Consider the following 27,872-nt stretch of genomic DNA (forward strand, 5'->3'; position numbering starts at 1 on the left):
TGATCCTCAACACAGAGGGTAGCTAGGCAACAACACCTCCACTGTGCTGATCCTCAACACAGAGGGTAGACAACAACACCTCCACTGTGCTGATCTTCAACACAGAGGGTAGACAACAACACCTCCACTATGCTGATCCTCAACACAGAGGGTAGACAACAACACCTACACTATGCTGATCTTCAACACAGAGGGTAGCTAGGCAACAACACCTCCACTACACTGATTCTCAACACAGAGGGTAGCTAGGCAACAACACCTCCACTACGCTGATTCTCAACACAGAAGTTAGGCAACAACACCTCCACTATGCTGATCCTCAACACAGAGGGTAGACAACAACACCTACACTATGCTGATCCTAAACACAGAGGGTAGACAACAACACCTCCACTATGCTGATCCTCAACACAGAGGGTAGACAACAACACCTACACTATGCTGATCTTCAACACAGAGGGTAGACAACAACACCTCCACTGTGCTGATCTTCAACACAGAGGGTAGACAACAACACCTCCACTATGCTGATCCTCAACACAGAGGGTAGACAACAACACCTACACTATGCTGATCTTAAACACAGAGGGTAGCTAGGCAACAACACCTCTACTACGCTGATTCTCAACACAGAGGGTAGCTAGGCAACAACACCTCCACTACGCTGATTCTCAACACAGAGGTTAGGCAACAACACCTCCACTATGCTGATCCTCAACACAGAGGGTAGAGAACAACACCTACACTATGCTGATCCTCAACACAGAGGGTAGACAACAACACCTCCACTATGCTGATCCTCAACACAGAGGGTAGACAACAACACCTACACTATGCTGATCTTCAACACAGAGGGTAGACAACAACACCTCCACTATGCTGATCCTCAACACAGAGGGTAGACAACAACACCTACACTATGCTGATCTTCAACACAGAGGGTAGCTAGGCAACAACACCTCCACTATGCTGATCCTCAACACAGAGGGTAGCTAGGCAACAACACCTCCACTATGCTGATCCTCAACACAGAGGGTAGCTAGGCAACAACACCTCCACTATGCTGATCCTCAACACAGAGGGTAGCTAGGCAACAACACCTCCACTATGCTGATCCACAACACAGAGGGTAGCTAGGCAACAACACCTCCACTACGCTGATCCTCAACACAGAGGGTAGCTAGGCAACAACACCTGCACTATGCTGATCCTCAACACAGAGGGTAGATAACAACACCTCCACTATGCTGATCTTCAACACAGAGGGTAGCTAGGCAACAACACCTCTACTACGCTGATTCTCAACACAGAGGGTAGCTAGGCAACAACTCCTGCACTATGCTGATCCTCAACACAGAGGGCAGACAACAACACCTCCACTATGCTGATCCTCAACACAGAGGGTAGCTAGGCAACAACACCTGCACTATGCTGATCCTCAACACAGAGGGTAGATAACAACACCTCCACTATGCTGATCCTCAACACAGAGTGCTAGGCAACAACACCTCCACCATGCTGATCCTCAACACAGAGGGTAGCTAGGCAACAACACCTCCACTAAGCTGATCCTCAACACATAGGGTTGCTAGGCGACAACACCTCCAGTATGCTGATCCTCAACACATAGGGTTGCTAGGCGACAACACCTCCACTATGCTGATCCTCAACACAGAGGGTAGACAACAACACCTCCACTATGCTGATCCTCAACACAGAGGGTAGCTAGGCAACAACACCTCCACTGTGCTGATCCTCAACACAGAGGGTAGACAACAACACCTCCACTGTGCTGATCCTAAACACAGAGGGTAGCTAGGCAACAACACCTCCACTACGCTGATCCTCAACACAGAGGGTAGACAACAACACCTCCACCATGCTGATCCTCAACACAGAGGGTAGCTAGGCAACAACACCTCCACTGTGCTGATCCTCAACACAGAGGGTAGACAACAACACCTCCACTGTGCTGATCTTCAACACAGAGGGTAGACAACAACACCTCCACTATGCTGATCCTCAACACAGAGGGTAGACAACAACACCTACACTATGCTGATCTTCAACACAGAGGGTAGCTAGGCAACAACACCTCCACTACACTGATTCTCAACACAGAGGGTAGCTAGGCAACAACACCTCCACTACGCTGATTCTCAACACAGAAGTTAGGCAACAACACCTCCACTATGCTGATCCTCAACACAGAGGGTAGACAACAACACCTACACTATGCTGATCCTAAACACAGAGGGTAGACAACAACACCTCCACTATGCTGATCCTCAACACAGAGGGTAGACAACAACACCTACACTATGCTGATCTTCAACACAGAGGGTAGACAACAACACCTCCACTGTGCTGATCTTCAACACAGAGGGTAGACAACAACACCTCCACTATGCTGATCCTCAACACAGAGGGTAGACAACAACACCTACACTATGCTGATCTTAAACACAGAGGGTAGCTAGGCAACAACACCTCTACTACGCTGATTCTCAACACAGAGGGTAGCTAGGCAACAACACCTCCACTACGCTGATTCTCAACACAGAGGTTAGGCAACAACACCTCCACTATGCTGATCCTCAACACAGAGGGTAGAGAACAACACCTACACTATGCTGATCCTCAACACAGAGGGTAGCTAGGCAACAACACCTCCACTACGCTGATCCTCAACACAGAGGGTAGACAACAACACCTCCACCATGCTGATCCTCAACACAGAGGGTAGCTAGGCAACAACACCTCCACTGTGCTGATCCTCAACACAGAGGGTAGACAACAACACCTCCACTGTGCTGATCTTCAACACAGAGGGTAGACAACAACACCTCCACTATGCTGATCCTCAACACAGAGGGTAGACAACAACACCTACACTATGCTGATCTTAAACACAGAGGGTAGCTAGGCAACAACACCTCTACTACGCTGATTCTCAACACAGAGGGTAGCTAGGCAACAACACCTCCACTACGCTGATTCTCAACACAGAGGTTAGGCAACAACACCTCCACTATGCTGATCCTCAACACAGAGGGTAGAGAACAACACCTACACTATGCTGATCCTCAACACAGAGGGTAGCTAGGCAACAACACCTCCACTACGCTGATCCTCAACACAGAGGGTAGACAACAACACCTCCACCATGCTGATCCTCAACACAGAGGGTAGCTAGGCAACAACACCTCCACTGTGCTGATCCTCAACACAGAGGGTAGACAACAACACCTCCACTGTGCTGATCTTCAACACAGAGGGTAGACAACAACACCTCCACTATGCTGATCCTCAACACAGAGGGTAGACAACAACACCTACACTATGCTGATCTTCAACACAGAGGGTAGCTAGGCAACAACACCTCCACTACACTGATTCTCAACACAGAGGGTAGCTAGGCAACAACACCTCCACTACGCTGATTCTCAACACAGAAGTTAGGCAACAACACCTCCACTATGCTGATCCTCAACACAGAGGGTAGACAACAACACCTACACTATGCTGATCCTAAACACAGAGGGTAGACAACAACACCTCCACTATGCTGATCCTCAACACAGAGGGTAGACAACAACACCTACACTATGCTGATCTTCAACACAGAGGGTAGACAACAACACCTCCACTGTGCTGATCTTCAACACAGAGGGTAGACAACAACACCTCCACTATGCTGATCCTCAACACAGAGGGTAGACAACAACACCTACACTATGCTGATCTTAAACACAGAGGGTAGCTAGGCAACAACACCTCTACTACGCTGATTCTCAACACAGAGGGTAGCTAGGCAACAACACCTCCACTACGCTGATTCTCAACACAGAGGTTAGGCAACAACACCTCCACTATGCTGATCCTCAACACAGAGGGTAGAGAACAACACCTACACTATGCTGATCCTCAACACAGAGGGTAGACAACAACACCTCCACTATGCTGATCCTCAACACAGAGGGTAGACAACAACACCTACACTATGCTGATCTTCAACACAGAGGGTAGACAACAACACCTCCACTATGCTGATCCTCAACACAGAGGGTAGACAACAACACCTACACTATGCTGATCTTCAACACAGAGGGTAGCTAGGCAACAACACCTCCACTATGCTGATCCTCAACACAGAGGGTAGCTAGGCAACAACACCTCCACTATGCTGATCCTCAACACAGAGGGTAGCTAGGCAACAACACCTCCACTATGCTGATCCTCAACACAGAGGGTAGCTAGGCAACAACACCTCCACTATGCTGATCCACAACACAGAGGGTAGCTAGGCAACAACACCTCCACTACGCTGATCCTCAACACAGAGGGTAGCTAGGCAACAACACCTGCACTATGCTGATCCTCAACACAGAGGGTAGATAACAACACCTCCACTATGCTGATCTTCAACACAGAGGGTAGCTAGGCAACAACACCTCTACTACGCTGATTCTCAACACAGAGGGTAGCTAGGCAACAACTCCTGCACTATGCTGATCCTCAACACAGAGGGCAGACAACAACACCTCCACTATGCTGATCCTCAACACAGAGGGTAGCTAGGCAACAACACCTGCACTATGCTGATCCTCAACACAGAGGGTAGATAACAACACCTCCACTATGCTGATCCTCAACACAGAGTGCTAGGCAACAACACCTCCACCATGCTGATCCTCAACACAGAGGGTAGCTAGGCAACAACACCTCCACTAAGCTGATCCTCAACACATAGGGTTGCTAGGCGACAACACCTCCAGTATGCTGATCCTCAACACATAGGGTTGCTAGGCGACAACACCTCCACTATGCTGATCCTCAACACAGAGGGTAGACAACAACACCTCCACTATGCTGATCCTCAACACAGAGGGTAGCTAGGCAACAACACCTCCACTGTGCTGATCCTCAACACAGAGGGTAGACAACAACACCTCCACTGTGCTGATCCTAAACACAGAGGGTAGCTAGGCAACAACACCTCCACTACGCTGATCCTCAACACAGAGGGTAGACAACAACACCTCCACCATGCTGATCCTCAACACAGAGGGTAGCTAGGCAACAACACCTCCACTGTGCTGATCCTCAACACAGAGGGTAGACAACAACACCTCCACTGTGCTGATCTTCAACACAGAGGGTAGACAACAACACCTCCACTATGCTGATCCTCAACACAGAGGGTAGACAACAACACCTACACTATGCTGATCTTCAACACAGAGGGTAGCTAGGCAACAACACCTCCACTACACTGATTCTCAACACAGAGGGTAGCTAGGCAACAACACCTCCACTACGCTGATTCTCAACACAGAAGTTAGGCAACAACACCTCCACTATGCTGATCCTCAACACAGAGGGTAGACAACAACACCTACACTATGCTGATCCTAAACACAGAGGGTAGACAACAACACCTCCACTATGCTGATCCTCAACACAGAGGGTAGACAACAACACCTACACTATGCTGATCTTCAACACAGAGGGTAGACAACAACACCTCCACTGTGCTGATCTTCAACACAGAGGGTAGACAACAACACCTCCACTATGCTGATCCTCAACACAGAGGGTAGACAACAACACCTACACTATGCTGATCTTAAACACAGAGGGTAGCTAGGCAACAACACCTCTACTACGCTGATTCTCAACACAGAGGGTAGCTAGGCAACAACACCTCCACTACGCTGATTCTCAACACAGAGGTTAGGCAACAACACCTCCACTATGCTGATCCTCAACACAGAGGGTAGAGAACAACACCTACACTATGCTGATCCTCAACACAGAGGGTAGACAACAACACCTCCACTATGCTGATCCTCAACACAGAGGGTAGACAACAACACCTACACTATGCTGATCTTCAACACAGAGGGTAGACAACAACACCTCCACTATGCTGATCCTCAACACAGAGGGTAGACAACAACACCTACACTATGCTGATCTTCAACACAGAGGGTAGCTAGGCAACAACACCTCCACTATGCTGATCCTCAACACAGAGGGTAGCTAGGCAACAACACCTCCACTATGCTGATCCTCAACACAGAGGGTAGCTAGGCAACAACACCTCCACTATGCTGATCCTCAACACAGAGGGTAGCTAGGCAACAACACCTCCACTATGCTGATCCACAACACAGAGGGTAGCTAGGCAACAACACCTCCACTACGCTGATCCTCAACACAGAGGGTAGCTAGGCAACAACACCTGCACTATGCTGATCCTCAACACAGAGGGCAGACAACAACACCTCCACTATGCTGATCGTCAACACAGAGGGTAGCTAGGCAACAACACCTCTACTACGCTGATTCTCAACACAGAGGGTAGCTAGGCAACAACTGCTGCACTATGCTGATCCTCAACACAGAGGGCAGACAACAACACCTCCACTATGCTGATCCTCAACACAGAGGGTAGCTAGGCAACAACACCTGCACTATGCTGATCCTCAACACAGAGGGTAGATAACAACACCTCCACTATGCTGATCTTCAACACAGAGGGTAGCTAGGCAACAACACCTCTACTACGCTGATTCTCAACACAGAGGGTAGCTAGGCAACAACTCCTGCACTATGCTGATCCTCAACACAGAGGGCAGACAACAACACCTCCACTATGCTGATCCTCAACACAGAGGGTTGCTAGGCAACAACACCTGCACTATGCTGATCCTCAACACAGAGGGTAGATAACAACACCTCCACTATGCTGATCCTCAACACAGAGTGCTAGGCAACAACACCTCCACCATGCTGATCCTCAACACAGAGGGTAGCTAGGCAACAACACCTCCACTAAGCTGATCCTCAACACATAGGGTTGCTAGGCGACAACACCTCCACTATGCTGATCCTCAACACATAGGGTTGCTAGGCGACAACACCTCCACTATGCTGATCCTCAACACAGAGGGTAGACAACAACACCTCCACTATGCTGATCCTCAACACAGAGGGTAGCTAGGCAACAACACCTCCACTGTGCTGATCCTCAACACAGAGGGTAGACAACAACACCTCCACTGTGCTGATCCTAAACACAGAGGGTAGCTAGGCAACAACACCTCCACTACGCTGATCCTCAAAACAGAGGGTAGACAACAACACCTCCACCATGCTGATCCTCAACACAGAGGGTAGCTAGGCAACAACACCTCCACTGTGCTGATCCTCAACACAGAGGGTAGACAACAACACCTCCACTGTGCTGATCTTCAACACAGAGGGTAGACAACAACACCTCCACTATGCTGATCCTCAACACAGAGGGTAGCTAGGCAACAACACCTCTACTACGCTGATTCTCAACACAGAGGGTAGCTAGGCAACAACTCCTGCACTATGCTGATCCTCAACACAGAGGGCAGACAACAACACCTCCACTATGCTGATCCTCAACACAGAGGGTAGCTAGGCAACAACACCTGCACTATGCTGATCCTCAACACAGAGGGTAGATAACAACACCTCCACTATGCTGATCTTCAACACAGAGGGTAGCTAGGCAACAACACCTCTACTACGCTGATTCTCAACACAGAGGGTAGCTAGGCAACAACTCCTGCACTATGCTGATCCTCAACACAGAGGGCAGACAACAACACCTCCACTATGCTGATCCTCAACACAGAGGGTAGCTAGGCAACAACACCTGCACTATGCTGATCCTCAACACAGAGGGTAGATAACAACACCTCCACTATGCTGATCCTCAACACAGAGTGCTAGGCAACAACACCTCCACCATGCTGATCCTCAACACAGAGGGTAGCTAGGCAACAACACCTCCACTAAGCTGATCCTCAACACATAGGGTTGCTAGGCGACAACACCTCCACTATGCTGATCCTCAACACATAGGGTTGCTAGGCGACAACACCTCCACTATGCTGATCCTCAACACAGAGGGTAGACAACAACACCTCCACTATGCTGATCCTCAACACAGAGGGTAGCTAGGCAACAACACCTCCACTGTGCTGATCCTCAACACAGAGGGTAGACAACAACACCTCCACTGTGCTGATCCTAAACACAGAGGGTAGCTAGGCAACAACACCTCCACTACGCTGATCCTCAACACAGAGGGTAGACAACAACACCTCCACCATGCTGATCCTCAACACAGAGGGTAGCTAGGCAACAACACCTCCACTGTGCTGATCCTCAACACAGAGGGTAGACAACAACACCTCCACTGTGCTGATCTTCAACACAGAGGGTAGACAACAACACCTCCACTATGCTGATCCTCAACACAGAGGGTAGACAACAACACCTACACTATGCTGATCTTCAACACAGAGGGTAGCTAGGCAACAACACCTCCACTACACTGATTCTCAACACAGAGGGTAGCTAGGCAACAACACCTCCACTACGCTGATTCTCAACACAGAGGTTAGGCAACAACACCTCCACTATGCTGATCCTCAACACAGAGGGTAGACAACAACACCTCCACTGTGCTGATCCTCAACACAGAGGGTAGACAACAACACCTACACTATGCTGATCCTCAACACAGAGGGTAGACAACAACACCTCCACTATGCTGATCCTCAACACAGAGGGTAGACAACAACACCTACACTATGCTGATCTTCAACACAGAGGGTAGACAACAACACCTCCACTGTGCTGATCTTCAACACAGAGGGTAGACAACAACACCTCCACTATGCTGATCCTCAACACAGAGGGTAGACAACAACACCTACACTATGCTGATCTTCAACACAGAGGGTAGCTAGGCAACAACACCTCTACTACGCTGATTCTCAACACAGAGGGTAGCTAGGCAACAACACCTCCACTACGCTGATTCTCAACACAGAGGTTAGGCAACAACACCTCCACTATGCTGATCCTCAACACAGAGGGTAGAGAACAACACCTACACTATGCTGATCCTCAACACAGAGGGTAGACAACAACACCTCCACTATGCTGATCCTCAACACAGAGGGTAGACAACAACACCTACACTATGCTGATCTTCAACACAGAGGGTAGACAACAACACCTCCACTATGCTGATCCTCAACACAGAGGGTAGACAACAACACCTACACTATGCTGATCTTCAACACAGAGGGTAGCTAGGCAACAACACCTCCACTATGCTGATCCTCAACACAGAGGGTAGCTAGGCAACAACACCTCCACTATGCTGATCCTCAACACAGAGGGTAGCTAGGCAACAACACCTCCACTATGCTGATCCTCAACACAGAGGGTAGCTAGGCAACAACACCTCCACTATGCTGATCCACAACACAGAGGGTAGCTAGGCAACAACACCTCCACTACGCTGATCCTCAACACAGAGGGTAGCTAGGCAACAACACCTGCACTATGCTGATCCTCAACACAGAGGGCAGACAACAACACCTCCACTATGCTGATCGTCAACACAGAGGGTAGCTAGGCAACAACACCTCTACTACGCTGATTCTCAACACAGAGGGTAGCTAGGCAACAACTCCTGCACTATGCTGATCCTCAACACAGAGGGCAGACAACAACACCTCCACTATGCTGATCCTCAACACAGAGGGTAGCTAGGCAACAACACCTGCACTATGCTGATCCTCAACACAGAGGGTAGATAACAACACCTCCACTATGCTGATCTTCAACACAGAGGGTAGCTAGGCAACAACACCTCTACTACGCTGATTCTCAACACAGAGGGTAGCTAGGCAACAACTCCTGCACTATGCTGATCCTCAACACAGAGGGCAGACAACAACACCTCCACTATGCTGATCCTCAACACAGAGGGTAGCTAGGCAACAACACCTGCACTATGCTGATCCTCAACACAGAGGGTAGATAACAACACCTCCACTATGCTGATCCTCAACACAGAGTGCTAGGCAACAACACCTCCACCATGCTGATCCTCAACACAGAGGGTAGCTAGGCAACAACACCTCCACTAAGCTGATCCTCAACACATAGGGTTGCTAGGCGACAACACCTCCACTATGCTGATCCTCAACACATAGGGTTGCTAGGCGACAACACCTCCACTATGCTGATCCTCAACACAGAGGGTAGACAACAACACCTCCACTATGCTGATCCTCAACACAGAGGGTAGCTAGGCAACAACACCTCCACTGTGCTGATCCTCAACACAGAGGGTAGACAACAACACCTCCACTGTGCTGATCCTAAACACAGAGGGTAGCTAGGCAACAACACCTCCACTACGCTGATCCTCAAAACAGAGGGTAGACAACAACACCTCCACCATGCTGATCCTCAACACAGAGGGTAGCTAGGCAACAACACCTCCACTGTGCTGATCCTCAACACAGAGGGTAGACAACAACACCTCCACTGTGCTGATCTTCAACACAGAGGGTAGACAACAACACCTCCACTATGCTGATCCTCAACACAGAGGGTAGACAACAACACCTACACTATGCTGATCTTCAACACAGAGGGTAGCTAGGCAACAACACCTCCACTACACTGATTCTCAACACAGAGGGTAGCTAGGCAACAACACCTCCACTACGCTGATTCTCAACACAGAGGTTAGGCAACAACACCTCCACTATGCTGATCCTCAACACAGAGGGTAGACAACAACACCTACACTATGCTGATCCTCAACACAGAGGGTAGACAACAACACCTCCACTATGCTGATCCTCAACACAGAGGGTAGACAACAACACCTACACTATGCTGATCTTCAACACAGAGGGTAGACAACAACACCTCCACTATGCTGATCCTCAACACAGAGGGTAGACAACAACACCTACACTATGCTGATCTTCAACACAGAGGGTAGCTAGGCAACAACACCTCCACTATGCTGATCCTCAACACAGAGGGTAGCTAGGCAACAACACCTCCACTATGCTGATCCTCAACACAGAGGGTAGCTAGGCAACAACACCTCCACTATGCTGATCCACAACACAGAGGGTAGCTAGGCAACAACACCTCCACTACGCTGATCCTCAACACAGAGGGTAGCTAGGCAACAACACCACTAAGCTGATCCTCAACACATAGGGTTGCTAGGCGACAACACCTCCACTATGCTGATCCTCAACACAGAGGGTAGCTAGGCAACAACACCTCCACTATGCTGATCCTCAACACAGAGGGTAGCTAGGCAACAACACCTCCACTATGCTGATCCTCAACACAGAGGGTAGCTAGGCAACAACACCTCCACTATGCTGATCCACAACACAGAGGGTAGCTAGGCAACAACACCTCCACTACGCTGATCCTCAACACAGAGGGTAGCTAGGCAACAACACCACTAAGCTGATCCTCAACACATAGGGTTGCTAGGCGACAACACCTCCACTATGCTGATCCTCAACACAGAGGGTAGACAACAACACCTCCACCATGCTGATCCTCAACACAGAGGGTAGCTAGGCAACAACACCTCCACTGTGCTGATCCTCAACACAGAGGGTAGACAACAACACCTCCACTGTGCTGATCCTAAACACAGAGGGTAGCTAGGCAACAACACCTCCACTACGCTGATCCTCAACACAGAGGGTAGACAACAACACCTCCACCATGCTGATCCTCAACACAGAGGGTAGCTAGGCAACAACACCTCCACTGTGCTGATCCTCAACACAGAGGGTAGACAACAACACCTCCACTGTGCTGATCCTCAACACAGAGGCCCACAGGGTGTGTGCTCAGCCCTCTCCTGTACTCTTTGTTCACCCACGGCTGCATGGCCATGCACGTCTCTAACTCAATCAACAAGTTTGCTGCCGACACAACAGTGGTAGGTCTGATTACCAACAATGATGAGACAGTATACAGGGAGGAGGTGAGGGCCCTGGTGGAGTGGTGCCAGGAAAAGAACCTCTCCCTCAACGTAAACAAACAGAGGAGCTGATGGTGGATTACAGGAGACAGCAGAGAGAGTACGGCCCCATCCACATCGAGAGGGCCACAGTGGAGAGGGTCAAAAGCTTAAAATTCACTGATGACCTGAAAACATTCCACCACACCGACACCGTGGTGAAGGCACAGCAACACCTCCACTATGCTGATCCTCAACACAGAGGGTAGACAACACACACCTCCACTATGCTGATCCTCAACACAGAGGGTAGACAACAACACCTCCACTATGCTGATCCTCAACACAGAGGGTAGACAACACACACCTCCACTATGCTGATCCTCAACACAGAGGGTAGACAACAACACCTCCACTATGCTAATCCTAAACACAGAGGGTAGCTAGGCAACAACACCTCCACTATGCTGATCCTCAACACAGAGGGTAGACAACAACACCTCCACTATGCTGATCCTAAACACAGAGAGTAGCTAGGCAACAACACCTCCACTATGCTGATCCTCAACACAGAGGGTAGACAACAACACCTCCACTATGCTGATCCTCAACACAGAGGGTAGACAACAACACCTCCACTATGCTGATCCTCAACACAGAGGGTAGACAACACACACCTCCACTATGCTGATCCTCAACACAGAGGGTAGACAACAACACCTCCACTATGCTAATCCTAAACACAGAGGGTAGCTAGGCAACAACACCTCCACTATGCTGATCCTCAACACAGAGGGCAGACAACAACACCTACACTATGTTGATCCTAAACACAGAGGGTAGCTAGGCAACAACACCTCCACTATGCTGATCCTCAACACAGAGGGTAGACAACAACACCTCCACTATGCTGATCCTCAACACAGAGGGCAGACAACAACACCTCCACTATGCTGATCCTCAACACAGAGGGTAGACAACAACACCTCCACTATGCTGATCCTCAACACAGAGAGTAGCTAGGCAACAACACCTCCACTATGCTGATCCTCAACACAGAGGGTAGACAACAACACCTCCACTATGCTGATCCTCAACACAGAGGGTAGACAACAACACCTCCACTATGCCAATCCTAAACACAGAGGGTAGCTAGGCAACAACACCTCCACTATGCTGATCCTCAACACAGAGGGTAGACAACAACACCTCCACTATGCTGATCCTCAACACAGAGGGCACACTGACACCGTGGTGAAGAAGGCACAACTGCCAAAATTTGGCATTCCCCTAAGACCCTCAGAAACTTCTACAGATGAACTATTGAGAGCATTCTGTCGGGCTGTATCACTGCATGGTACGACAACTGCATCGCCCTCAACCGCATGGCTCTCCAGAGGGAGGCGTGGTCAGCCCAACGCATCACTGGGGCCACGCTGCCTGCCCTCCAGTGCATTTACAGGACTGTGTCAAAGGAAGGTCAAGAAGATCATTAAGAACCTCAGCCACCTGAGCCACGGTCTGTTCCCTCTGCTACCATCTAACAGACAAGTACGGGTGCATCAAAGCTGGGACCGAGAGACTGAGAAACAGCTTCTATCCCCAGAACATCAGACTGTTAAACAGCTTCTATCCCCAGGCCATCAGACTGAGAAACAGCTTCTATACCCAGACCATCAGACTGAGAAACAGCTTCTATACCCAGACCATCAGACTGAGAAACAGCTTCTATCCCCAGACCATCAGACTGAGAAACAGCTTCTATCCCCAGGCCATCAGACTGTTAAACAGCTTCTATTACCAGAACATCAGACTGTTTGACAGCTTCTATCCCCAGAACATCAGACTGTTAAACAGCTTCTATCCCCAGAACATCAGACTGTTAAACAGCTTCTATCCCCAGAACATCAGACTGTTAAACAGCTTCTATCCCCAGAACATCAGACTGTTTGACAGCTTCTATCCCCAGAACATCAGACTGTTTGACAGCTTCTATCCCCAGAACATCAGACTGTTTGACAGCTTCTATCCCCAGAACATCAGACTGTTTGACAGCTTCTATCCCCAGAACATCAGACTGTTAAACAGCTTCTATCCCCAGACCATCAGACTGAGAAACAGCTTCTATCCCCAGAACATCAGACTGTTAAACAGCTTCTATCCCCAGGCCATCAGACTGAGAAACAGCTTCTATCCCCAGGCCATCAGACTGAGAAACAGCTTCTATCCCCAGAACATCAGACTGTTAAACAGCTTCTATCCCCAGAACATCAGACTGTTAAACATCTTCTATCCCCAGAACATCAGACTGTTAAACAGCTTCTATCCCCAGAACATCAGACTGTTGAACAGCTTCTATCCCCAGAACATCAGACTGTTAAACAGCTTCTATCCCCAGAACATCAGACTGTTAAACAGCTTCTATCCACAGAACATCAGACTGTTAAACAGCTTCTATCCCCAGAACATCAGACTGAGAAACAGCTTCTATCCACAGAACATCAGACTGAGAAACAGCTTCTATCCCCAGAACATCAGACTGTTAAACAGCTTCTATCCACAGAACATCAGACTGTTAAACAGCTTCTATCCCCAGGCCATCAGACTGAGAAACAGCTTCTATCCCCAGACCATCAGACTGAGAAACAGCTTCTATCCCCAGAACATCAGACTGTTAAACAGCTTCTATCCCCAGAACATCAGACTGTTAAACAGCTTCTATCCCCAGAACATCAGACTGTTAAACAGCTTCTATCCCCAGAACATCAGACTGTTGAACAGCTTCTATCCCCAGAACATCAGACTGTTAAACAGCTTCTATCCCCAGAACATCAGACTGTTTGACAGCTTCTATCCCCAGAACATCAGACTGTTTGACAGCTTCTATCCCCAGAACATCAGACTGTTAAACAGCTTCTATCCACAGAACATCAGACTGTTAAACAGCTTCTATCCCCAGAACATCAGACTGTTAAACAGCTTCTATCCCCAGAACATCAGACTGTTTGACAGCCATCACTATTTTTCATCCTATAGCTTGTTCTCCATCTTCTTTTTAAATAGTGAGTCAATGTTTTCAGTACTTTTATTTCCATGAATGATCAAAATGTGGTTTTATTATGACTCTTTCTCGTCTCTCTGCAGCAGACATACAGTGAGCAATATGTTTGGAACATCAAATCACAATAAAATCATTGTATCGAATCGCAAAACATATCGCATCGGCACCTAAGTACAGTGACAATATCCTATCGTGAGGTCCCTGGCAATTCCCAGCCCTAATATAGAGCCACTGAACACTGGTCACCTCATATTCTGTTTATATACTGTTGTTCTCTCACTGTGTATGTACACTGAGTATACAAAACATTAAAGACGCACTATGCAGAAATGGTTCTGCCATTTCCTGGTTCCTATATTCTAATAGTTCGCCTCATGTCAGTTTATATGACAAAACAAGCAGGTGTATTTGTGTGAATCATTGTACCGTCTAAACCGCTGTGCAATCTACTTCCCATCACCAACAGTAATGTATTATCAGCTGTTTGAGGCTGGTGAACAAAACTGAAAAAACTCAAATGGGAAACATACAAAGAGAGCACATAGAACTCATCTACCGCTTCTTTCAATGAGAATGACCGATCTATTACGCCCTTTTCTATATGAATTTGGTTGGGTCGTCCAAAAAGTTCCATCCACAGTGATTTGATATTGCAGCTTTAAGAACGCCTGCTCTTTAACATGACAGACTGACCAGGTGAATCCAGGTGAAAGCTGTGATCCTTTATCGAAATCAACTTCAATCAGTATAGATGAAGGAGAGGAAACAGGTTAAAGAAGGATTTTTAAGCCTTGAGACAATCGAGACATGAATTGTGTATGTGTGCCATTCAGAGGGTGAATGGGCAAGACAAAATATTTAAGTGCCTTTGAACAGGGTATGGTAGTAGGTGCCAGGCACACCGGTTTGTGTCAAGAACTGCAACGCTGCTGGGTTTTTCACACTCAACAGTTTCCCGTGTGTATCAAGAATGTTCCACCACCCAAAGGACATCCAGTCAACTTGACACAACTGTGGGAATCATTGGAGTCAACATGGGCCAGCATCCCTGTGGAACAATTTTGACACCATGTAGATGCCACGACTTGAGGCTGTTCTGAGGGAAAAAGGGGGGGTGGGGGGTTGCAACTCAATATTAGTATGATGAAATACTGATATACTGTCTATACACAGCACATATTAATATTCTGCATTCTCACACATGCTCACTAATATATCTAACTTTGATTGTTTGGATTTCTTCTATAATTTGTGTATTTGCGAGACATTCTAATGTTTTGTTGGAGCTAGTAACATAAGCATTTCACTGCACCTGCCATAGCACCTGCTCATCTGTGTACGCGACCAATAAACTTTGATTTGATCAAATGTTGAGTCAGAGTTGAGGGGAAATTACTCTGGCCACACAAACACACCTACACAGGAACTGGAGAGAGGAAGTCCTTGTCTCCATTTAGTTCCCAGTTAGAACCAGCTTTCAACATCATCTATACACATCAATTCACTGTCCCACTAAGGCCCTGTTCATCTTCCCTTACTTCAGACCTGCCCACCCTTCTACCTGTGCTCCAAGAGAACTCACCTGCCACACTTGTCCCTCCGGTTGTGGTCCCCACCGCTGCTCAGAAGCAACTTCACACACTCCACATTACTGCAGAACGGGACAGGGGGAGAGGGAGCAGTTGTAGAATCATGACAAATTGTGTTTTGAAGAGTGCAGTGCCAGAAAGAGAACTACATAGACACCAACAGACGACAAACACCTGATGAAGCCCTTCTGACAGAAATGTTGAAATAAACTACACAGGAGCATACAAAACAGTGTGTGGGTATTTCTCTTAATTTCATCAGACACACACAAACAGGGAGAGAGAGAGAGAGAGAGAGAGAGAGAGAGAGAGAGAGAGAGAGAGAGAGAGCGAGAGTGAGAGTGCGTGAGAGAGAGAGAGAGAAAGAGATAGAGAGAGAGAAAGAGAGAGAAAGAGAGAGAAAGAGAGACAGAGAGAGAGAGAGACAGAGACAGAGAGAGACAGAGACAGAGACATAGACAGAGAGAGAGAGAGAGACAGAGAGAGAGAGAGATAGATATATATAATATGACATTTGTAATGTCTTTACTGTTTTGAAACCTCTGTATGTGTAATGTTTACTGTTCATTTTTGTTGTTTTTCACTTTATATATTCACTTTGTATGTTGTCTACCTCACTTGCTTTGGCAATGTTAACACATGTTTCCCATGCCAATAAAGCCCTTGAATTGAATTGAATTGAATTGAATTGAGAGAGAGAGAGAGAGACAGAGAGAGAGAGAGAGAGAGAGAGAGAGAGAGAGAGAGAGAGAGAGAGACTCACCCCCCGGCGGCGGCAGCGTGTAGACAAGTCCTCCCCAGTGCATCAGGGGTGTCGATCTGGAAGCCTGCAGACAGGGCCGAGGACGAGGGGACGTTACTGAGGGAACACATTACGCTGTACATCCTTCCTACAGGGGCCGATGTACGCAGCAAGGGAGGGAGGCAACAAACAGCCACATAGCAGGGAGGAGAGAGAGACACAGGGGACGGGGAAGTGGAGAATGAGTCCAGGGAGGAGAGAGAGACACAGGGGACGGGGAAGTGAGAATGAGTCCAGGGAGGAGAGAGAGACACAGGGGACGGGGAAGTGGAGAATGAGTCCAGGGAGGAGAGAGAGACACAGGGGACGGGGAAGTGGAGAATGAGTCCAGGGAGGAGAGAGAGACACAGGGGACGGGGAAGTGGAGAATGAGTCCAGGGAGGAGAGAGAGACACAGGGGACGGGGAAGTGAGAATGAGTCCAGGGAGGAGAGAGAGACACAGGGGACGGGGAAGTGGAGAATGAGTCCATGGAGGAGAGAGAGACACAGGGGACGGGGAAGTGGAGAATGAGTCCAGGGAGGAGAGAGAGACACAGGGGACGGGGAAGTGGAGAATGAGTCCAGGGATTACAAGGTGAGGTAAGGTGAGAGACAGGCAGGCTAGAACACATGCTGAGATAGTTGAATACTCTACTTCTATAAGTATTTATACTCTGAAAGCACACAAGACAGAGGAAGAGGAAAACACTGTAGGGCATGCTGTGAGTTAAAGAGTGTTCTATTTGTATCCCCATCACGCTGTCACACTTTGGTCCTATGCCTAGAACCGCAGTACGCTGGGTCAAACCATTCCGGTCATTAAAGGGGGAGGATGAGGAGGAGTTAACAACCATGGATACTGAAGACTATGAATATTGCCCTCAAACCACCACTCTAATACTGTGGTTCAAGCCGGCTGTCTCCTCAGCACAAATAAATCACTCAGCATCAAAGACCTTCCTTTGTTGCTTTCCTACAGTAGAGGCCTCAAATCCCTCACAGAGCTCAGTGCCCCCCGGCCCTATGGGTCTGACCACACAGTCAAGTGAAACTGTGCAGCTCCTATCAAACAGAGCATGAGACTTCCAGACTGGAGCCAAAATGGTCGCTCCATAGAAGTTTGCCAGTATGTATTGAACAATCAGCTCTCTGATTTCAACAGGAGCAGTCACTAAGATATATTCTAGTCTGCAGGGAGACAGCTAGCAATGAGTAACCAGGCTCGTGCTTTATCTGTGTATGCACTGCAGGCCACTTGCCTGTCTGTGTATGTAGGCCCATTGCCTTGTATTGCTGTTGGAGGAACAATGTGACTCCAATCTGACCAAGGCTGAATAGTTCCCCTTGTAGAGGAATGTAGGATTGGGAAGCAGCAATAAGACATTCCTGTTCCTGTTCTGACTTATAAAGTACCATTTATTTAAACAGAGTACACACAGCCAATGGCTTAGTGCTGGTAGGTTACCTGAGGAGAGCAGCCAATGGCTTGGTGCTGGTAGGTTGCCTGAGGAGAGCAGCCAATGGCTTGGTGCTGGTAGGTTACCTGAGGAGAGCAGCCAATGGCTTGGTGCTGGTAGGTTACCTGAGGAGAGCAGCCAATGGCTTAGTGCTGGTAGGTTACCTGAGGAGAGCAGCCAATGGCTTAGTGCTGGTAGGTTACCAGGAGAGCAGCCAATGGCTTAGTGCTGGTAGGTTACCTGAGGAGAGCAGCCAATGGCTTGGTGCTGGTAGGTTACCTGAGGAGAGCAGCCAATGGCTTAGTGCTGGTAGGTTACCTGAGGAGAGCAGCCAATGGCTTAGTGCTGGTAGGTTACCAGGAGAGCAGCCAATGGCTTAGTGCTGGTAGGTTACCTGAGGAGAACAGCCAATGGCTTAGTGCTGGTATGTTACCTGAGGAGAGCAGCCAATGGCTTAGTGCTGGTAGGTTACCAGGAGAGCAGCCAATGGCTTAGTGCTGGTAGGTTACCAGGAGAGCAGCCAATGGCTTAGTGCTGGTAGGTTACCAGGAGAGCAGCCAATGGCTTAGTGCTGGTAGGTTACCTGAGGAGAGCAGCCAATGGCTCAGTGCTGGTAGGTTACCTGAGGAGAGCAGCTTCTGGCAGCAGTCTGAGTGGGCATTCATAGCAGCCAGGTGCAGAGGAAACATACCATGGACCCCTCGTCTAGAGAGAGAGAGAGAGAGAGTGAGAGAGAGAGAGAGAGAGAGAGAGAGAGAGAGAGAGAGAGAGAGAGAGAGAGAGACAGACAGACAGACAGACAGACAGACAGACAGACAGACAGACAGACAGAGGTCTTTACTATAAAGTCATACTGTACCTCTATACTACAATAAAACAAGTGAAAGGAACGGGATCCAAACATCCCCCCCCCCCCACACATACACACACACAGATACCTTGTGCAGTCAGCTCCGCTAGTGATGAGTGTGTTAATGAGGAGCTCGTGACCATAGCGAGCAGCAATGTGGAGAGGAGTGTTCCCTTCCTTGTCCACACTGTCAATCTCCCCACCTACAGTACAGTAAGACTAGTGAACTCAGACTCACACATATACTGTACACACACACACACACACACACACACATACATATACACACACACACACACACACACATACAGACACACACACACACACACACACACACACACACACACACACACACATACAGACACACACACACACACACACACACATACACACACACATGCAGACACACACACACACACACACACACACACACACACACACACACACACACACACACACACACACACACACACACACACACACACACACACACACACACACACACACACACACACACACACACACATACAGACACACAGGTATTACCATTCTGGATGAGTGTCTGGGAGCGAGTGAAGCGGCCGTGGACCGCTGTCATGTGGAGGGGGCTCTTCCCATCCCGACTCTGAGAGAGACAGAACAAAGTTGGGAGTGACATCATAGACCAGGGGGCTGAATTCTAGAATGAACAGTCTGATACAGAAACACTGATCCAGAGAAACTCAGTGAGACCATTCATTCTCTCACCACTCTTAGGCCCTACCCTCACCTGGACGTTGACGTCAGCCCCGTTGTTGACCAGGAACTCCAGACAGAGGGCTCCGTGGGTGGAGGCTGCAGCGAAGTGCAGGGGGGTGAAACCCTTGTTGTTGGGCTGGCTGACGTTAGCTCCGTAGTCTATCAGCTCACTGACCACAGCATCCTGACCGTTGAAACAGGCCAAGTGCAGAGCTGTGTTACCAAACACATTGGTCTCATCTATCTGCAGTCACAGAGGAGAACGAGTCATCATCACACTACACACTACTTAAATGTGTGTGTCCCTCTCCGTGTGTGTGTCTCTCTCTGTGTGTCTCTCTCCATGTGTGTCTCTCTCCGTGTGTGTGTCTCTCCGTGTGTGTGTCTCTCTCTGTGTGTCTCTCTCTGTGTGTCTCTCTCCATGTGTGTCTCTCCGTGTGTGTGTCTCTCTCCGTGTGTGTGTCTCTCTCCGTGTGTGTCTCTCTCCAGTGTGTGTCTCTCTGTGTGTCTCTCTCCATGTGTGTGTCTCTCTCCGTGTGTGTGTCTCTCTCCATGTGTGTGTCTCTCTCCGTGTGTGTGTCTCTCTCCGTGTGTGTGTCTCTCTCCGTGTGTGTATCTCTCCATGTGTGTGTCTCTCTGTGTGTCTCTCTCCATGTGTGTGTCTCTCTCCGTGTGTGTCTCTCTACATGTGTGTGTCTCTCTCTGTGTGTCTCTCTCTGTGTGTCTCTCTCCATGTGTGTCTCTCCGTGTGTGTGTCTCTCTCCGTGTGTGTGTCTCTCCATGTGTATGTCTCTCTCCGTGTGTGTGTCTCTCCGTGTGTGTGTCTCTCTCCGTGTGTGTCTCTCTCCGTGTGTGTGTCTCTCTCCATGTGTGTGTCTCCATGTGTGTGTCTCTCTCCATGTGTGTGTCTCTCTCCGTGTGTGTCTCTCTCCGTGTGTGTCTCTCTCCGTGTGTGTGTCTCTCTCCGTGTGTGTGTCTCTCTCCATGTGTATGTCTCTCTCCGTGTGTGTGTCTCTCTCCGTGTGTCTCTCCATGTGTGTGTCTCTCTCCATGTGTGTGTCTCTCTCCGTGTGTCTCTCTCCGTGTGTGTCTCTCTCAATGTGTGTGTCTCTCTCTGATTGTGTGTCTCTCTCCGTGTGTGTCTCTCTCCATGTGTGTGTCTCTCTCCGTGTGTGTCTCTCTCCATGTGTGTGTCTCTCTCTGTGTGTGTGTCTCTCCATGTGTGTGTCTCTCTCCGTGTGTGTGTCTCTCCATGTTTGTGTCTCTCTCCATGTGTGTGTCTCTCTCCGTGTGTGTGTGTCTCCATGTGTGTGTCTCTCTCCGTGTGTGTGTCTCTCCATGTGTGTCTCTCTCCATGTGTGTGTCTCTCTGATTGTGTCTCTCTCCGTGTTTCTCTCTCTGATTGTGTGTCTCTCTCTGTGTGTGTCTCTCCGTGTGTGTGTCTCTCTCCGTGTGTGTGTCCCTCCATGTGTGTGTGTGTGTGTGTGTGTGCATGTGTCTCCGTACCTCCACAGCCAGGTTGAGCAGGTGTTTGACCACAGCGATCTGACCGTTAGAAGCGGCCGTGTGTAGTGGGGTGTAACCCCGCTTGTCCTTACAGCTGACCTCTGCCCCCTGGCTGACAAGCAGACACACTACATCCAGATGTCCTGCAGGGGGCGCATCAGAGCATCATCACACTCACTGTAGAATCAATCAAGTTATCTTACAAGAAAGTAACTGTTCAAAACCATGTTTCTATCAAATGTTCAGCAACACGAGTAGTGAAGAGAAATCCTAGAAGAGAGCAACCAATGTTGTTTGGCTCAGTTCTCTGACTAGTAGGTGACTCAGTGATTTCTGAAAACATTTTCTTTCGTGAAATGGAAATAATGATATGAATGCCTAAGGCAGACTTGGCACAGACACTATTTAATGTCTACATGTCTCACCCAAAAAGTCACCCGGGGAAGGGCGCGGCCATCTTTCTTAATGTCTACATCTCACCCATATAAGTCACCCGGGGAAGGGCGCGGCCATCTTTCTTAATGTCTACATCTAACCCATATCAGTCACTCGGGGAAGGGCGCGGCCATCTTTCTTAATGTCTACATCTCACCCATATAAGTCAACCGGTGCAGGGCGCGGCCATCTTTCTTAATGTCTACATCTCACCCATATAAGTCAACCGGTGCAGGGCGCGGCCATCTTTCTTAATGTCTACATCTCACCCATATAAGTCACCCGGTGCAGGGCGCGGCCATCTTTCTTAATGTCTACATGTCTCACCCATATCAGTCACTCGGGGAAGGGCGCGGCCATCTTTCTTAATGTCTACATCTCACCCATATAAGTCACCCAGTGCAGGGCGCGGCCATCTTTCTTAATGTCTACATGTCTCACCCATATCAGTCACTCGGGGAAGGGCGCGGCCATCTTTCTTAATGTCTACATGTCTCACCCATATAAGACACCCGGGGAAGGGCGCGGCCATCTTTCTTAATGTCTACATCTCACCCATATAAGTCACCCGGGGAAGGGCGCGGCCATCTTTCTTAATGTCTACATCTCACCCATATAAGTCACCCGGGGAAGGGCGCGGCCATCTTTCTTAATGTCTACATGTCTCACCCATATAAGTCACCCAGTGCAGGGCGCGGCCATCTTTCTTAATGTCTACATGTCTCACCCATATCAGACACCCGGGGAAGGGCGCGGCCATCTTTCTTAATGTCTACATCTCACCCATATAAGTCAACCGGTGCAGGGCGCGGCCATCTTTCTTAATGTCTACATGTCTCACCCATATCAGTCACTCGGGGAAGGGCGCGGCCATCTTTCTTAATGTCTACATCTCACCCATATAAGTCACCCAGTGCAGGGCGCGGCCATCTTTCTTAATGTCTACATCTCACCCATATAAGTCACTCGGGGAAGGGCGCGGCCATCTTTCTTAATGTCTACATGTCTCACCCATATAAGTCACCCGGTGCAGGGCGCGGCCATCTTTCTTAATGTCTACATCTCACCCATATAAGTCACCCGGGGAAGGGCGCGGCCATCTTTCTTAATGTCTACATGTCTCACCCATATAAGTCACCCGGTGCAGGGCGCGGACATCTTTCTTAATGTCTACATGTCTCACCCATATAAGTCACCCGGTGCAGGGCGCGGCCATCTTTCTTAATGTCTACATGTCTCACCCATATAAGTCACCCGGGGAAGGGCGCGGCCATCTTTCTTAATGTCTACATGTCTCACCCATATAAGTCACCCGGTGCAGGGCGCGGCCATCTTTCTTAATGTCTACATGTCTCACCCATATAAGTCACCCGGGGAAGGGCGCGGCCATCTTTCTTAATGTCTACATCTCACCCATATAAGTCACCCGGGGAAGGGCGCGGCCATCTTTCTTAATGTCTACATCTCACCCATATAAGTCACCCGGTGCAGGGCGCGGCCATCTTTCTTAATGTCTACATGTCTCACCCATATAAGACACCCGGGGAAGGGCGCGGCCATCTTTCTTAATGTCTACATGTCTCACCCATATAAGTCACCCGGGGAAGGGCGCAGCCATCTTTCTTAATGTCTACATCTCACCCATATAAGTCACCCGGGGAAGGGCGCAGCCATCTTTCTTAATGTCTACATCTCACCCATATAAGCCGCCCAGTGCAACGCGCGGCCATCTTTCTTATCGAAGGCATTGATGTTGGCTCCCTTAGCCAGCAGCAGGTTAACCATCTGAAATAGAGGGAAGAAAGAGAGGGAGTATGTGAGCGGTGTGTGTCAGTCTCAGCAGGCAGCCAGTGGTGACTCAGGTGTGTGTGTGCGTGTGCATGCGTCCCTCGTAGGGGCCAAGCGTGGGCGAGGCTCTTTATGTAAGCATTCTAAATACTGACTAGTGTTTAAGCAAAAACAACCATTATTCCAGTATATGCCTGTATGACTTTACCTCTACCACCTATCATGACGCTTGTGTGGGAGTGTTATTTCTGGACACAACAATATTTTAATACAATTGTTGTCACTCACTAGTGAGCCTAGGTGATAGTATCACTAGGGGTATATTTGGGACTGAGCATGTGAGGGTTGGGGTAAATTGCATTTCCAATTTGGAATTAGAATTTCAGTTCACTTCCTGAATTGGGCCTGGGGCTAACTGACTATACGTACGGACGTAAATAAGAGATGTGAATAAGAGATGTGAATAAGAGATGTGAAAAGAGACCCCGCCGCCTACAGTACCTCGGTGTGCCCGTTGAGGGCGGCGTGATGCAGGGCGGTGCGCCCCCCGCGGTCCGACACGTTGACGCTGCTCAGCAGCGGGATGATGACCTCAGCGCAGCGCAGGGCCTTGTTGGCAGCGGCAACGTGAAGCGGCGTCTGCCAGTTCTTATCCCGCGCGTTCACATCAGCAGAGTGACGGATCAGCACACGAACCGCCTCCTGAAGAGCAGAGTGTGTTAGAACAGCAGGAGAGTAGAGACTGTGTGTGTGTGTGTGTGTGTGTGTGTGTGTGTGTGTGTGTGTGTGTGTGTGTGTGTGTGTGTGTGTGTGTGTGTGTGTGTGTGTGTGTGTGTGTGTGTGTGTGTTTGTGTGTGTGTGTGTTTGTAGGAGACGTGTGTTAACAGCATAGACAGAAGAACATGTATACAGGAAATGCCTCTGAACACTCATGAATGTACAGGTAACTGCCAAAATAAAGGAAACACCAACATACAGAGTCTTAGTAGGGCGCTGGGCCACGAGCCGCCAGATCAGTTTCAATGCACCTTTGGTCTAGATTATACTAGTCTCTGGAACTCTATTGGAGGGATGCGACACCATTCTTCCACCAGAATTACATCATTTGGTTTTGTTGATGGTGGTGGAAAACTCTGTCTCAGGCACCGCTCCAGAATCTCCCATAAGTGTTCAATTGGGTTGAGATCTGGTGACTGAGACATCCATGGCATATGGTTTACATCGTTTCATGCTCATCAAACCATTCAGTGACCTTGTTCCCTGTGGATCGGGGATTGTCATCCACTCCCATCAGGATAAAAATAATTCACCATAGGTTGAAGGTCCCTCAGAATGTATTTATTGGCCTTTACCTTGCCCTCTAAGGGGTTAAGTAGATTACATTAGATTTTAGATTAGATTGAGTTTATTAGTCACATGCACAGGGATGCAGATATAACTGCAGGGTACAGTGAAAATCTTATGCTCCGGACTCCAACAGTGCTGGTCAAAATATGGATAGTAACAACAACAATAATAATAATAATCAATCATAACAACAATAACAATAATAATAATAACAATAATACATAAATAATAATAATAACAATAATAATAATGACAATAATAATAACAATAATAACACTTAAACAACACAATCTAACTCCAAGTCAATCACACTTCTGTGAAATCAAACTGTCCACTTAGGAAGCAACACTGATTGACAATACATTTCACATGCTGTTGTGCAAATGGAATAGACAACAGGTGGAAATTATAGGCAATTAGCAAGACACCCCCAATGAAGGAGTGGTTCTGCAGGTGGTGACCACAGACCACTTCTCAGTTCCTATGCTTCCTGGCTGATGTTTTGGTCACTTTTGAATGCTGGCAGTGCTTTCACTCTAGTGGTAGCATGAGAGTCTACAACCCACACAAGTGGCTCAGGTAGTGCAGCTCATCCAGGATGGCACATCAATGCGAGCTGTGGCAAGAAGGTTTGCTGTGTCTGTCAGCGTAGTGTCCAGAGCATGGAGGCGCTACCGGGAGACAGGGCAGTACATCAGGAGACGTGGAGGAGGCCGTAGGAGGGCAACAACCCAGCAGCAGGACCGCTACCTCCGCCTTTGTGCAAGGAGGAGCAAGAGGAGCACTGCCAGAGCCCTGCAAAATGACCTCCAGCAGGCCACAAATGGCCTAGTGGATATTCAGCAGCCTGATGGTCTGAGGGTAGAAGCTATTGGCCAGTATTCCAGTTATCGCCCTGATGCTCCTGTATTGCCCGCATCTGAGTGAAGGAAGCGGGGAGAACAGGTCAACCTCTGGTTTCCTGAGGTTCCTGATGATCTTCTTGACCTTCTTGCAACACCTGGTGTTGTAGGTGTTCTGGAGGGCAGGCAGTGTGCACCCAATTGATGAGCTCGGCTGAGCGCACCATCCTCTCTAGCACCTTGTGGTCCGCGGCGGTGGAGTTGCCTTATCAGGCTGTGATGCAGTCTGACAGTATGCTCTCGATGGTACTCTATAGAACACTGTGAAGTCCCTCTGGGACAGGACAAATTTCTTCAGCATCCTTAGGTTGACGAGTCGCTGACGTGCCTTCTTCACCATGGTGTCTGTGTGGTTTGACCATTTCAGCTTCTCGGAGATGTGCATGCTGATAATCTTGACGTTTTTGACTGTCTCCACAGCGGCCCCGTTGATGAGGATGCCGGAGCGCCCAGCCTACCTCCTCCCTGTAGGCCGTCTTGTCGTTGTTGGTAATCAGACCAACAACGATAATATGTCAGAATATAAACAGCGTAGTTATTCACTGGGCAAGGCAAACACACAAGCTAAACATCAGTATGGAGACAAAGTGGAGTCGTAATTCAAGGGCTGAGACACGAGAAGAATGTGGCAGGGAGTACAGGAAATCACGGACTACAAAAGGAAAACCAGCCACCGAGACGGACGTCTTGTTACCGGACAGGCTAAACACCTTCTTTGCACGCTTTGAGGATAACACAGTGCCACCGACGCGGCCCGCTACCAAGGACTGTGGGCTCTCCTCCTCTGTGGCCGATGTGAGTAAAACATTTAAACATGTTAACCCTCGCAAGGCTGCCGGCCCAGACTTCATCCCCAGCCGCGTCCTCAGAGCATGCACAGACCAGCTGGCTGGTGTGTTTAATGGCATATTAAATCGCTCCCTATCCCAGTCTGCTGTCCCCACATGTATCAAGATGGCCACAATTGTTCCTGTACCCAAGAGGGCAAAGGCAACTGAACTAAATTACTATCTCCCCATAGCACTCACTTCTGTCATCATGAAGTGCTTTGAGAGAGGCTTGTTAAGGATCATATCACCTCAACCTTACCTGACACCCTAGACCCACTTCAATTTGCTTACCGCCCCAATAGATCCACAGACGATGCCATCGCCATCACTCTGCACACTGTCCTATCCCATCTGGACAAGAGGAATACCTGTGTAAGAATGTTGTTTATTGACTATAGCTCAGCATTGTAACTAACTGAGTCAGGTTTGTAGGCCTCCTTGCTCGCACACGCCTTTTCAGTTCTACCTACAAATGTTCTATAGGATATAGGTCAGGGCTTTGTGATGGCCACTCCAATACTTTGTTGTCCTTGAGCCATTTTGCCACAACTTTGGAAGTATGCTTGGGGTCATTGTCCATTTGGAAGACCCATTTGCAACCAAGCTTTAACTTCATGACTGATGTCTTGAGATGTTGCTTCAATATATCCACATAATTTTTCCGCCTCATGATGCCATCTATTTTATGAAGTGCACCAGTCCCTCCTGCAGCAAAGCACCCCCACAACAT

The 27,872-nt window shown here is 48.7% G+C and overlaps 1 protein-coding gene across 4 annotated transcripts in view; it reads right to left on the bottom strand.

Moving 5' to 3' along the window:
• LOC110502141 (serine/threonine-protein phosphatase 6 regulatory ankyrin repeat subunit C) overlaps positions 1-27,872 on the bottom strand; it is an 83,032-nt gene that overhangs the window by 31,851 nt on the left and 23,309 nt on the right. For 2 of the 4 annotated variants that reach the window (XM_090216147.1, XM_036959259.2), the window contains exons 5-13: positions 24,565-24,765; positions 23,973-24,060; positions 21,841-21,983; positions 20,366-20,578; positions 20,143-20,221; positions 19,685-19,799; positions 19,369-19,451; positions 17,271-17,334; positions 16,501-16,569 (exon numbers count right to left, since the gene is read on the bottom strand). In XM_090216147.1, coding sequence (XP_090072273.1) covers positions 16,501-16,569; positions 17,271-17,334; positions 19,369-19,451; positions 19,685-19,799; positions 20,143-20,221; positions 20,366-20,578; positions 21,841-21,983; positions 23,973-24,060; positions 24,565-24,765 — 1,055 coding nt within the window. Of the gene's footprint in view, positions 1-16,500; positions 16,570-17,270; positions 17,398-19,368; positions 19,452-19,684; positions 19,800-20,142; positions 20,222-20,365; positions 20,579-21,840; positions 21,984-23,972; positions 24,061-24,564; positions 24,766-27,872 lie in introns of all 4 variants that reach the window. The other 2 variants (XM_036959261.2, XM_036959258.2) reach the window with 1 other exon arrangement.

This window comes from Oncorhynchus mykiss, chromosome 22, assembly GCF_057628025.1.
Source record: "Oncorhynchus mykiss isolate SJ-2025 chromosome 22, ASM5762802v1, whole genome shotgun sequence".
In the NCBI taxonomy this organism is placed as follows: Eukaryota; Metazoa; Chordata; class Actinopteri; order Salmoniformes; family Salmonidae; genus Oncorhynchus; species Oncorhynchus mykiss.